Source organism: Neofelis nebulosa, chromosome 11, assembly GCF_028018385.1.
Source record: "Neofelis nebulosa isolate mNeoNeb1 chromosome 11, mNeoNeb1.pri, whole genome shotgun sequence".
Classification (NCBI taxonomy): domain Eukaryota; kingdom Metazoa; phylum Chordata; class Mammalia; order Carnivora; family Felidae; genus Neofelis; species Neofelis nebulosa.
This window is the reverse complement of record NC_080792.1, coordinates 13,233,187-13,246,747: the sequence shown is the minus strand read 5'-3', so window position 1 is coordinate 13,246,747 and position 13,561 is coordinate 13,233,187. Positions and strand designations below refer to the sequence as shown.

At 42.9% G+C, this 13,561-nt stretch overlaps 1 protein-coding gene across 2 annotated transcripts in view; it reads left to right on the top strand.

Moving 5' to 3' along the window:
* SERPINB7 (serpin family B member 7) overlaps positions 1 to 13,561 on the top strand; it is a 51,164-nt gene that overhangs the window by 17,091 nt on the left and 20,512 nt on the right. The window contains exons 1-2 of one of the 2 annotated variants that reach the window (XM_058691864.1): positions 9,096 to 9,197; positions 12,335 to 12,520. In XM_058691864.1, coding sequence (XP_058547847.1) covers positions 12,353 to 12,520 — 168 coding nt within the window. In that variant the 5' untranslated portion in view covers positions 9,096 to 9,197; positions 12,335 to 12,352. Of the gene's footprint in view, positions 1 to 9,095; positions 9,198 to 12,334; positions 12,521 to 13,561 lie in introns of those variants that run through there. The other variant, XM_058691865.1, reaches the window with a different exon arrangement.

The following is a 13,561-nucleotide window of genomic DNA, read 5'->3' as shown; positions in this document are numbered from 1 at the left end:
CAGAGAGAGAGAAAGTAGTCTAAAGCAAACCCTGTTATCCACCAACCAGATTGAACAGATTCAACACGTGGCCAGTATTGTTTCATCCCCACGTCATTCTGCCACATCGTGGGGTTATTTTGAAACAAATCCTTAATAAGGTGTCAATTTTAATGCTCAGGTCAGGTCTTTCCGATGCGAACATCCTCTCCCGGAGTAGCCTGCCTGCTTCTCTTCATTCTAAACACACAAGTTCAAAACCGGCATCGTCCATGCCGCAATCGTGACAACTTCAGACTGCGAGGATCTCAGCCTCTGTCCACTTAGACTCTAAACTCTATACACTTAGACTGTGTATTATTTGTCAGTGCCACTCTGTATCTCTCCTTCTTTGTATGCATTTTAATGTCCTTTGACCCTAAGTATACTGAAAAGTCCATGAGGACAGGGACTTCTTTTTTCACTCCCCATATGTGCTTTTATCACGCCCCTTTTAGAATCTTACTATGGAAGGCACGTAATAAAGAGTTTTTGTTCTGTTCCTTGGGAAAGTCAGCACTAAGCCGTAGGCCAGTCCCCTTTCAGAGCACCCTTCTAGATTTGCACCCTCCAGTATGCCCTCCCCGTCAGTATTCTTTCACCACAGAAACTGTGTATTCTCAGCCCAACTACAGAGCTCTCTAATCAGAGTTCACAGCCTCCTCAACCCATACCTCATATAATCCTGAATTTATTCTGAGTACTTGCTACAAATTCTTCTCAATGGAAGCTGTTTACTCCCTATGAACTCCTTATCTGAGGCCAGGAGAAGAAGGTAGGAGGTTTACTCTGGCTCCCCACCATCATTTTCAGAGAATTTTTCTATCTTCTTGTATTGCCCTTTCTCCTTTCTCCCATCTGCCAGATTCTTAGTTACCCCCTTAGAACTCTAGAGGACTTTGGCATCTTAGTTACTGTTTTTGATTTTGCTTCCAAGCGTTCCTGGCTTGAACATTCACGTTGGTATGCCATCTGATATCTAGCCTCCTGTCTTCCTCAGCTGCCCATTTCTCTGAGCACGTGTGGACCTTGTTATCTGCTGAAGAGGGTCCACTTCTGAAGTTTTGAGCCCTTTACCCCAGTCACATGTACTGACCTTTGTGTGGCCCACATTCCCAATAAACATGCTTAGTAACATCTTGTTTTCCAGCATAGTGATGTGCATAATCTTATGTTCCATCATTTTTTTAATAAACATTTTTAAAAATGTTTATTTGTGTGTTTATTTATTTATTTTGAGAGAGGGAGAGAGCACACCCATGAGTGGGGGAAGAACAGAGAGAGAGGGACAGAGAGACAAGGAGAGAATCCTTAGCAGGCTCCACTCTGTCACTGCAGAGCACAACGCAGGGCTTGATCCCCTGAACCGTGAGATCATGACCAGTGCCTTAACCAAGAGTCGGATGCTTAACTGACTGAGCCACCCAGGTGCCCCACATTCCATCTTCTCTGTAGCCCGCCAAGGCTCACCATGCTCAGGGCAGTTACAGGAATTTCGGGTGGGAGCCCCCTGTGTTGATGTCCATCGTTCTGAAACAGTCTCTGCTCTGGGATATTGTGAAGACGGTCATGCTCTCTCTTTACTACGCTGTGTCTAACCTGAACTTTGTGCTCCACCATTTCAACCACACTTTCATCAACACTAACTTTGAATCCACCTCATCTGCATTTAAAATTCAAAACCCAACCATTTTTTTTCTCTGCGCTGCTCTTGGACTTCCTGCTGCTACTTCAGAGAAGTCTCGCGACCTTGCTACTTAGCTCCTCTTTGGGTATTTAATTTCTAGCCACAGCTGGTTGCCTGGACTTTGTAAGTCTCATTAGGGGTCTAGATCCTTGCTGTGCCTATCTTGTAAATGGAGAAATGTCTCAGGGATCCTTCCCAATGAGGTTTTAGTCTTCTTGCTCTGGACCCTTTGTCTGGTAATCTCAGTCATGGTTTTAGTTACCATCCCGGTGTCAAAGATTCCTAAATTCGCATCTGCATCGCCAACTGCCTCTTTCATAGACCTGAATTTCCAAGTACTTTTTTTTTTTTCCATCTGGGTGTCCTCTAGGCATCTCAAATTCAACATATTAAAAGCAGACCTTGTTACCTCTTCTCCTCCTGTCCCGCATACTCTTCCTGCTGGGTTCTTTGTCTCTGTTCATGACCTCGTCCGTCACCTATCCAGGCGGCAGAGCCTACGGGGCCTCCAGCCCTCCACGCCACCTCACTAGGTTCTTGCTGGGCTATTCCGAGAGCACACTGTGTACAGCACTTCCCAAGGGCTTGCACTCCTGCTGTTCTGTCTCCCTGGAATGCCTCTCATTTTCTCCATTTCCCAAGATCCAGCTCAAATGCTTGTTCACTTCTGAGGCCTACTTAAGACTCCCACTTCCAATTAATTATTCCTTCTGTAGAGCTCTCACTTGTTTGCTTTTCTGTCATAACATTTATTTTACCCTAGGCCCTTTCATTAATTCAATAGTATTTATTAAGGCGGAATGAAATACCAGACGCTGTCATATACATGAGGGAAGAAAGAGAGATGCCTTTGGGTCTAGATAGACTACTTTGTTTTATTCCCCAGACTTCTGTTGGAAAGAGTGGGCATTTTATTCACTTTATATTATGCCTTTAAAGAGAATATATGCCTAGTGGGCCATTTGAGGACAGTAACAGAAAAACATGCTTCAGATAAAGCCTTTGTATTAAATGTTAAAGATAGAAAGTGCAGGGGCGCCTGGGTGGCTCAGTCGGTTAAGCGGCCGAGTTTGGCTCAGGTCATGATTTCACGGTCCGTGAGTTCGAGCCCCGCGTCGGGCTCTGTGCTGACAGCTCGGAGCCTGGAGCCTGTTTCAGATTCTGTGTCTCCCTCTCTCTGACCCTCCCCCATTCATGCTCTCTCTCTGTCTCAAAAATAAAAACGTTAAAAAAAAAAATAAAGATAGAAAGTGCAGTAGTTACTTTAAAGAAAATGCAGACATATTTGGGTCTTATGATGGCTCGGTAGTCCCCCAAAGTGCCTGCTTATTATTGTTTAATTGAGGCAAGGAGCCTATCCAAAGGATGTTCATGCATAGGCATTTATGGGCACCACGGGCGAGTGAGAAAACAAGAACAGAGGAACCTCTGTTATTCGTCTGGTCCTAAGGATAAGCATCAGCCAAAGAAACTGTTAAGATGACAAATCCTGGGAGATGCATCCCTGCTAGGTGCCTGGCAATACAGTATAATATGAGCAGGGAAGGGACCTTCTTCCCATTTTTTCATGGGGCCAAATGAAGATGTTGAAAACCCCTCCATGACAGTTGTGAGGGCACCAGGAAGGTATTCTTGGTAGGGACACCAGTGCTCCCTCATTAAGCACCAGCAGCAGTAACAAGGGTGAGGGAGCCTCAAGGATCCTGGAGGTTGAGGATGTTGATGAAGGTACCAGAACAGACAAGAAATATGGAAGGCTTATGTAGTGGTTCCAGCTGATGAGCAAATTTGTTTCCTTGGGAACCCTCAAGCATCATAGCAGGCTTCAGTCCTGGGTAAATAAGTGAGGGCAAGAGACAGTCAAATTTAGCTTATTACAATTTATGAAACCTCATCTGTACTCATGAACTGGTGAGGCCTTCGGAAATTGGGCTTGTTGACGTGTGGCAAAGAAGAAGAATTGACGTGACACACCAGTTCCCATGGCTGAACTTCCTTCCCAGACTTACGTCACTTTGGGATTGGTTAGTTCTAAATAGCCTATTGCAAATACGGTAGTAAGAGAGTTGCCTGGGTTAAAGTGGAGAAGGAAACAATGATGAGAACTTTAATTATGATTGACTCTTGGTAATTCCAGGAGGATTGGCCAGTTTATGTGTCACTCGAATCTCTTACCTTTTACCTATTGGCTGTTTCACCACTTGGAAGTACTTTCTGCCTACAACAGGTAGATAGATGGTAGGAAGAATTTGGAATTCAACGTATTTCAGCTCTGTGCAATGAGAATACAGAGAACAGGAAATCCATCTGTAACCCTGTCTTCCGTATTAACAACAGCCTTCTCCATCAGAAAATTTATTGAAACTGCTAAGTCAAAATCAAGTTTCCCAGATTAATTGTAACTTTATTTTTCTCTACTGTTATATTACTCATAGACCATCATGGAAATAAATGATCCATTTGATTTTGGATAAGCTAGTTGGATCTCCTTCCTGGGAAAGAAACAAGACTAGACAAAATTGACAAGCCACTGTAAGATTATGGCCCCTTCAGATTCCAATAGCTCTTTACAAGAGAGGATCCAGTAATTTGGGTAAGCGTTGGCGACTCTTTGGAAAACATTCAGCGAGAAGAACTAGGCTTGTAGTTCCTTTTGTGCACAGCAGACGCAGGTGGGTACAGCAAGGAGCTCAAACATGTGATGTTAGCACAGACACTGGAATGTATGCCCCAGTATGGTATGTTCTGATGGTAAAGGTGTCAGCACCCAGTTGGTCCCAACCTACCTTTGTCTACACGTGGCCACTTAAGCAAGGGGCAAACCCATTTCGATGAACTCTAGCCAGGATTCTAGGAGGGAGAATCGAGGTGTTGTAGATGTGGCTTTCCATTGCCAGATCAGAAGGGTGGAGAAGAGTCTGGCTGAGTGACAATAATGAACTAACACCCCAAGTTTCAGCTTCTACCTGAGGCTGGTGCATCAGAGAAGCCAGGTGGGATTACAAACCCAACAGATATGTTTCTGGAAAATTTCGGGCCAGAAAAAAACTGGGATAAAGGGAAAGTAGGGGAAGGATGGAGGACAGGACAAAAAGAAACCAGTGAAAATAGTCTGAGGTCCAGATGAACATCTGAGTCTGAGGAATGATGAAAATATTGTATTAAATTCTATTTTAGGCCCTTAAGCTAAGCACATTTACACCGGATAGGGTTGAAAGGAATTAGAGGATTAGAGATCATCGACAAGGTGTGATAAAACTTTGTAGAAAACTCAGAGTCTCTGCTGTCTTTTTTTAATCTGTTGATGATCCTTCTCACAAAGGATATGTTTTGAGACAGGCTGATAAATACCGTAGATCCTGAATTTTTTTTTCATGTTTACATTAAAACCATTGGCATTGTAAAGAACAGAGATGGGCAGGTTACACATTTACATTTTGGGGCACCGGAGTGGCTCAGTAGGTTAGGCGTCCGACTTCAGCTCAGGCCATGATCTCGTGGTCTGTAAGTTTAAGCCCTGTGTTGGGCTCTGTGCTGACAGCTCAGAGCCTGGAGCCTGCTTCAGATTCTGTGTCTCCCTCTCTCTCTCTCTGCCCCTCACCCTCCCCCACTCACACTTTATCTCCCCCCACAAGACAAATAAAAATTAAAAACAATTTTTTAATTTGACTCACATACAAACTGAGTGAATCCCATAATGGCCGTCTTTATCCAGAGACTATTCTGAAACCTGGGGCGAAGGTCTAAATGCTTGTTAGCTTCTTTAGAGACAGTGCTTGCTCTGAGTCACAGGGAATCCATCCCAGAAGGTAAGTCTACACATCAATAAGCAGGTGCTTGGGCAGGGAGGGTGTAGACTGCACCCGCAGACAGCCTTTAACACCTAATCCTAAGGTTTTTAGAAAAAAATCTACTTAGGGACGCTTGTTTCTTTTTATTGGCGGGTGGTGACTCAGGCTTTCAGCTTGCCTCTTTCAGCTTTTGTCCTCTTCCTAACTGCGCCGGGAACACATGGAGGCTGAACAGTCCAGAGCAGCATGGAAATATTTCCTTTGTGAGAATGCATCACTTTGAGAAAGGAGATCAGATTCTCATCACTGCATTTGTGCACCAGGGATGTGGGTATGAATATGCATTATTGATCTGCATATTCAAAAGGATTCTCACATTTCTGCTGCAGTAGGGAAGAGGAAAGCTCCCTGCTGAATCTCCAGAAAGATGTAGAAAAATGGCCAATGATTTCATGCAGAGGCCTGAAATCTCTCCAGGTCACTTCTCCGGAGGGATTGCTAGGTTTGGGGGTTGCTGGAGGGAACACGGGGACGCCTGGTCTCCATCATGCACTGTGTTGGTCTGGTCTCTTGGCCTTCTCTGACATCCTACTCTTTACCTCATTGCCACTCTGTTTATCTTGGCCTCAGGGTCCCCAGCCCATCCTCCATCAAAATCTGCACTCAGGAATAGACCAATTATCAGTTAATGTACAACGCACTTGCTCCTGTTTCGGAGGTATTTTATTTCCTTATGTATTTTGACCAACTTTTTAAAATTATGAAATATAACTTGGATACATACAAGTACATACATACGTTTTATGTATGCATATTTACATATGCAGTTGTATATGTACACAGTTTAACAAATAGAACATTTTCAGAACCTCTGACACCTCCCTCCTCATTCTTTTACCAACAAAAACTTCCCTCTCCCAAGAGGTAAGTAGAGCTAAGTAAAGGGAATCATTCCCTTAACATACATAGTCTGCCCACCTATGTAGGCATCATTAAAAATGCAATTTTTCTTGGCCAGATCTTTTCATAAAGGGAATCGTAATGTGTGTAGTCTTTTGTGCCTTACTTCTGACTGTGGCTTGGGACCCCACCAGTCACGGTGATTTCACGCATCAGTGAGCAGATGAGGACATATTCTTAGCGTCTGGAATACATGTCTGTCTCAAGATAGTTTGAGTTGAATGACCATGACCTGCTGTGGAGCACAGTTTTGGGGTGTGCTAGATGAGCAACGGTCTGGGAACTGTTCTTGCATCCAACCAGGACTGAGGGGGTCCCAGGATGTGGGACTTTCAGGCAAACTGGAACCAATTGAATACTCAGTTCTTTTGCCCACATATCAAGCTCCATGCCAACAGTGGTCCCTTCCCCCACTCTTAACTCTCAGCTTTCACTCCCAACTGCCCACTAGTCCTAAAAGTCTTCCCCATTCCTCCTATGAAGGAGGATGAAAATCTCTCAAATATTTTGAGAGAGAGAGAGAGAGAGAGAGCGAGAGCAGGGGAGGGGCCGAAGGAGAGGGAGAAAGAGAATCCCAAGCAGGCTCCAGGCCCAGCAGAGCCTGACTTGGGGCTTGTTCCCACGAGACCATGAAATTATGACCTGAGCTGAAATCAAGAGTCGGATGCTTAACTGACTTAGCCACCCAGGTGCCCCCCCAAATCTCCATATATTATGTATCACTGTATTATTTCAGAGGGATGGAACTATCACACTAGAGGGATAGTAGCAGTAAAACTCCAGATTCTGGAAGGCAGAATGCTACATAAAAACAGTTGAAGTGATCCAACTTCTTATACTGTGTGTAATCACAGGTAATACGATATAGCAAAGGCAAAGTGAGCATTGAGGAGGATTAACATTTTCGAGGGCCCATCCTGCAGCCAACGCTGTGCTGGTGTATATAGTATCTACGTATGTGCACATGCATTCATATGTTTTCAAATAAAAATAAAAATAGAACTGATCTGAATTCTTATTTTACAGATGGGAAAATGGGGGGCTCAGAGAAATGAAGTTATTTGCTCAAGGTCACACAGCTAGTTGAGTTGCCTGGCTGGAATGTATTCCTAGATCTAGTATTTTATCCATCTATTTGCCAAGTTCATATAGGACCTAAGCAGTGAATGGTCTCTAAAGGAGACCAAGGAGACCTCAGAGCTGATGGAGTAGACCAGCAGTGCCCTTCTCCCTCCCCCTCTCACCCTGCTTCTCCCCTAACAGGAAAAACAACTCTCAATGCTTCTGTTTTTAAAACCACTTCATTAAAGTATGATTGATTGTGGTGGTGATTTCATGGGTGTATACTTATCTCCAATCTCAAGTGCTTGGATCTTTCTCCAGACATCTCAATACCATGCTAATGTTGCTTGGTTTTTTGTTTTTGGGTTTTTGGGTTTGTTGTTGTTGTTGTTGTTGTTGTTTTATTTTGTTTTACATTTTACTCTTATGGATTATTTGTAGACTTCATTTCATGGAAGGAAGATATGCTTCCTGGATTCCCCATTCCCCACCCACCCCCTACAATTTCCTCCCAGCATCCTTAGAAATCATGAGTCTTGTTTAGATCAGTACTTGGTTGTTTAAATCATTACAACTAAGAATATTATCCACAGCTGAACTATAAAATGCAGTGGGGGGGGGGGGCGCCTGGGTGGCTCAGTTGGTTAAGCATCTGACTTCAGCTCAGGTCATGATCTCACTGTTTGTGAGTTCGAGCCCCGCGTCAGGCTCTGTGCTGACAGCTTGGGGCCTGGAGCCTGCTTCAGATTCTGTGTCTCCCTCTCTCTCTGCCCCTCCCCCACTCACTCTGTCTCTCTCTCTCTCTCTCTAAAAAATAAATAAACATTAAAAAAAAAGTGTAGTGGGATATATGTTTCATTGTGGAATCTGTGCTTTCTCACTAATTAACAATTATATTCCCCCCCACCCTTTTTTGTTATTTGTTTAGTTTCCAGGGTTCCTATCACCAGCTCATTCCTCTCTGGTGGAGATAGGTATTACGCCATGTTTTATATACGTTCTAACACATCTATCCCTCTGATGGGATATTCACCTTAGAGAACTTTCAACTTTCAATGATCAGGAGATCAGGATATTCCCTTTTAGCATTAAAACACACAACTAAATGAAGGCAGGGTGGGCGAACGCTTGTAGGAATAGTGTGTAAGGCAAAATGAGAAACACTATCTGTGTGAAGTAAACCTGACGACTCCTGAAAGACTGAGCTCCCCTGCTCTCCCAAAAACAGAAATCCCCAGTCTTGGGGCCAGAGCAGTGCCTCCCTGCACTCTGTCCTCCAGCTCTTTGCTCTCTGCCCTCCTCTAGGGAGGAAGCCTTTCCATATGGAAAAATACCAGGTGTCCCACGATACATGAATATTTACATACACTACATAAAAATACGATGTGATGTTAATATCAAATTAGATAAAATTCCATGCTAAAATTTGACTATTAAAACCTATCTGTTTTGACTACTTTGAATTGGATCTGTAGGACGTATGTGACACATTTCTCTTCATTTGCTTTATAAAGGGCCTTAACACAATTGCATTTTAATGCCATTATTTAAAATTTCCATGGTCATCACAAAAGGAAGCAGGGAGTGTCTGAGTCAGAGGCTTTATATTTCAGAGTAATGCAAGGAACTCTTTCAGACTCACCCAACCAGCTGCTAACTTCCTCTATGAAGAGAGTAAGGTAAATATTTCTGAAGCCCACAACTTAAAGTCTGGCAGACACTTTGAATGAGAGTCAAAGAGGTTAAGAGAGAAAGGTAGAGAGAGAGAGAGAGAGAGTGCGAGAGAGAACAGTGGCTGTTTCACTGTCCCTGAGGGTCTGAACTCATCAAACACCATCAAAGTCATTGTCTAGTCCTGTCGTCAGCTTCTCTGTCTTCTGGCTTGTCTATGGCTGAGTGTCTGTGGTGTCGTGGGGAGGATGGCAGGCACCATCATGCAGGGGATCAGCGACAAGTTGAATACCTCATATTCCATTTTGGAATAGAGAAACAAATAGCAGGTGGGGAATTCTGTACAAATCTAGATTCTGTATTTCCAGTGTTTTTCTCCAAGGCATTATGGGTTGGAATATACTAAGTTTTGAGATGAGAACTGAACTTTAAAAATCACTCAGCAAGATTTTTGATGACAGAGTTATCAAAATTTGAAACCATATTCTGAAAGAAATAGATTTGAAAATACTTGGGTAGAAAAGTAACTACTGATAGCCTTACATCTGATTTATATGATAGGAATAAAAATTAAGCATGCTCAATAGTAGTTTTTACCTACTGCTTTCCCCCTCCAGTATGTGTATTCTCATTCAGTAACTATAGGAGTTTTTATTTTCTTCAACAATGTACCATGAAGTAAGATTGCTTTTCCTTGTATAAACAAAATTATCCTGAGATTAGGTAATATTTTGATCAATCATTTAAGGCACATTATTTATCAATCAAGTATAGTAAGTTTGGGTCCATAAAATATCACTATAATTTCATGGGGTTTTTTAGTGTGTTTTGTCCCTAGTTTTTCCTATGCTTTATTTAAAAATTATTTTTCTTGCCTTTTATTAGACTTAAAAAACTTCAGTGAGAACATACGTATCCTTTTGTTTTGACATGAAAAATGTAGTTAAGAAGGATAGCACATTTCTTGCATTGAAATATACCATTAAGTAAGCAAATGGGCTTTGGGCTCCTGTGGACTTTTAGATCCTTAAGTTGGATGTTTGGGATTTAAAAACCATCATGAGTCTTTGTTAGTTTGTGTTAACCTGTAAATTGTAAATTTCATGTCTGTACATTAAACTAAAATGTTTGTGTAAAGAATGTAAGAATACAGTATATCTTTAGTGGAATGAAAAATTAATCTGAAGCCAGATTCTGTCATGATTTGGAAAGAATATTCCTTCGTTGCTATGTCTGGACCATGGCCTAATGGGTAGAGTCATGCTGACATTTTCTGTGGCTTCACGTAACTTATTTTCTTCTTCAACTTCCTTCAGTTATTTAACTGAGACCCAAATCACTGGATACTTGTGCGTATTAACTTATTTCTGTTGGTGCTTGTTTATTTCTTTAAAAGATGCTATGCAAAGTAATTATAGGAGAAAGGAAAATCACACTTTTCCTTATAATAATAAGGAAATAATACTCCAATAAATACTAATGCTAGTATTTATTCATGTCACCAGATGGAATCTGGGGAGTGTATAAAAAGTAATTTGACCTTAAATATAGTTATCTATTTGCCAATGGGATTTAGACTTTATATCAAAAGAGAAGGAAAGAATCTTGCTTTCATTCCTGGAAACTAACCGTGTACCTGCATAGAGAAAGATAAAAACAAGTATGTGAAGTGGAAACATACTATTGGCATTTATTTTCAAAATGCATAAACATGTCTGTACAGGAATGTTTAAGGATAAGTGATCTGGTACCATTAATTAATTAATTAATTAATTAATTAATTAATTTTGAAGTTTATATATATTTGAGAGAGAGAGAGAGAGAGAATGAGTGGGGTAAGGGCAGAAAGAGAGGGAGACACAGAATCCAAAGCAGGCTCCAGGCTCTGAGCTGTCAGCACAGAGCCCAACGCGGGGCTCGAACTCACGAACCGCGAGATCATGACCTGAGCCGAAGTTGGACACTTAACCAACGGAGCCACCCAGGCAACCCTGAATAAGATGAAATTTAGAAGGTTACGGAAGTGAAAGACTTGACCCAGGTCATACAACTGTTAGTAACAAGTTTGGGATTAGCAGTGGGTCCCTTAAGGGACTCTTGGAACCTGCCACACCATTAGGTGTAATGTCACAGAATATTCAAGGAGAATAATTTGGAGGATCCATGTTAATCCATTTAGTCAGGGCAACCCCACCTGTGGGACTGGGGATCAGTTTGAGCATTGTGGAAAAAGTCTGCAAAGAAATACCAGAGCAGATACCTGAAGAATTCCATGCCGGTGGCAGCCTTCTATATTTCGGAAACATTATCAAGAATTTGAAGACAGCCATATTTTCATCCTAGATTCTAAATTAGCTGTTATACCTTAGGTTCTCCGGTAAGAGATAGACCTCTGTGTTGGAAGGTCATGTGTGTGTTTGTGATTCATAATATGGTTAATAGCATTTCCATTCCCCCTAAATTAGAAAAAGGTGTGACAATAACAACTACAGGATTAAGGATGTATAATATTTGAAATTGGGGAAGTCCTGAAAAGAGTTAGGATATAGGATCACTCTAAGCACATGTATGGTGGCTATACTGGAGAGTAGGAAATTATGTGTTCAATCTCCAAATGTTAACCTTTTTTAAAACTACAGATTTAGAAAGCAAGGACTATAGCTTCTTTAATAGACTGTCTAATGTCCTAATATTTGTTTTACTGCAAAGAGCACTTTTGCTCTATTTCAGCTTAGGAAGTTGAGGTGATTCACTAAACGGCCCCAGGAGGGGGTCTGCTTAGGAGGTGAGAACAGAACTGTCTGAGGCCACCGATGCTAGAAATGCCCCATCAAGGACAAATGGGAATCCGTCCTGGATGTGAGTAGGAGAGCAGAGGCAGAGACATAGAGACATTGCACTAATGTGTGTCCGTGTAAAAAAGATGCATGTATCATGATGTTGCCAGGAGAGATCGTTTTAGAGTTGTTGGTAACAAGGACACTGGACCAGAGGAAGTTGTTTTCTTTTTGTTCTAAGTTATTTGATGGTTACCTCCAAGGCTGAAGAAATGAAGCTTCAGATCTAAAACAACAGATGAATATAAAAACCTTCTTACGTCCAGAGGGTGTACTTGGAACTCATCCCGTTTCTCTGCGTTCTCTAGGCTGCGCACCGTTCCGCAATGGCCTCCCTTGCTGCAGCAAATGCAGAGTTTTGCATCAACCTGTTCGGAGAGATGGATAACAGTCAAGGGAATGGAAATGTGTTCTTTTCTTCTCTGAGCATCTTCACTGCCCTGGCCCTGGTCCGTTTGGGTGCACGAGGTGACTGTGCTTCTCAGATTGATAAGGTCAGTCTCGGGTTGTGCCACTGCCCATGGTTCCGGCAATGAATCTTGTAGGGCAGATTGTTTTCTGCAAGAGCATATTCTACTGCAGTGGTCCCATGTAAATGAGGCCATCTCAAGGAGGCGAAGGACACACACTGCTCCTAGCGCTTGGGTTTGAGATGAGAGACAACAGGAATTTTCTCAGAACTGTCGCTTTGATTCTTTACCTTGGTCAAGTGGTTCTTGAAGTGTGTTTCCTAGACCAGCTGCATCAGCATCACCTGGAGAACTTGTTAGTGTTTATTTATTTTTGAGAGAGAGAGAGACAGAGACAGAGCGCAAGCAGGGGAGGGGCAGAGAGAGAGGGAGACAGAATCCGAAGCAGGCTCCAGGCTCCGAGCCGTCAGCACGGAGCCCGATGCGGGGCTCGAACTCACGAACCGCGAGATCGTGACCTGAGCCGAAGTCGGACGCCTAACCGACTGAGCCGCCCAGGTGCCCCCTGGAGAATTTGTCAGGAATGCAAATGCTTGGACCCCACCTGAGACCTAGTGAATCAGAGATTATGGGGATGGAGCCCAGCAATCTGTGGTTTCATAAACTCTGCAGGTGCACACGAAGGCTTGGGAGCCAGTGCCTGAGTAGAAGTAGATGAGAAAGAAGCACAAGCAGAAGATGCCAGGGTCCCAACTCAAACATGAATGACCTGGGCACAAATGATGCAATAGTACATTCCAGGTAACAGCAGCCTACCTGAGCGGTTTTCACATTGTCACCAACAGCCGTGGAAAGCGCTTTTTATGTTACCCTTCGTACGCTACCCCGAACCGGGCTGGACGGGGAAGTGAAACGATCATGGTTTCCCTCTCCTCTCGGGAGTTGTAGGAGCTCGATGGCAGGTGAGACAGCAGGTCCACGCTGCACGTGGAGGTCTTCGTCATCCCTTTCTGCCCCCTCGTTCCCCCCATTATTTTCGTTCATAAATTGGAGCTAGAGGAAGATGGTCCATGTTGTAACCTTTCACAACTAAGCTCTTGTTAAAGAGTGTTTGTGCAGGTAATT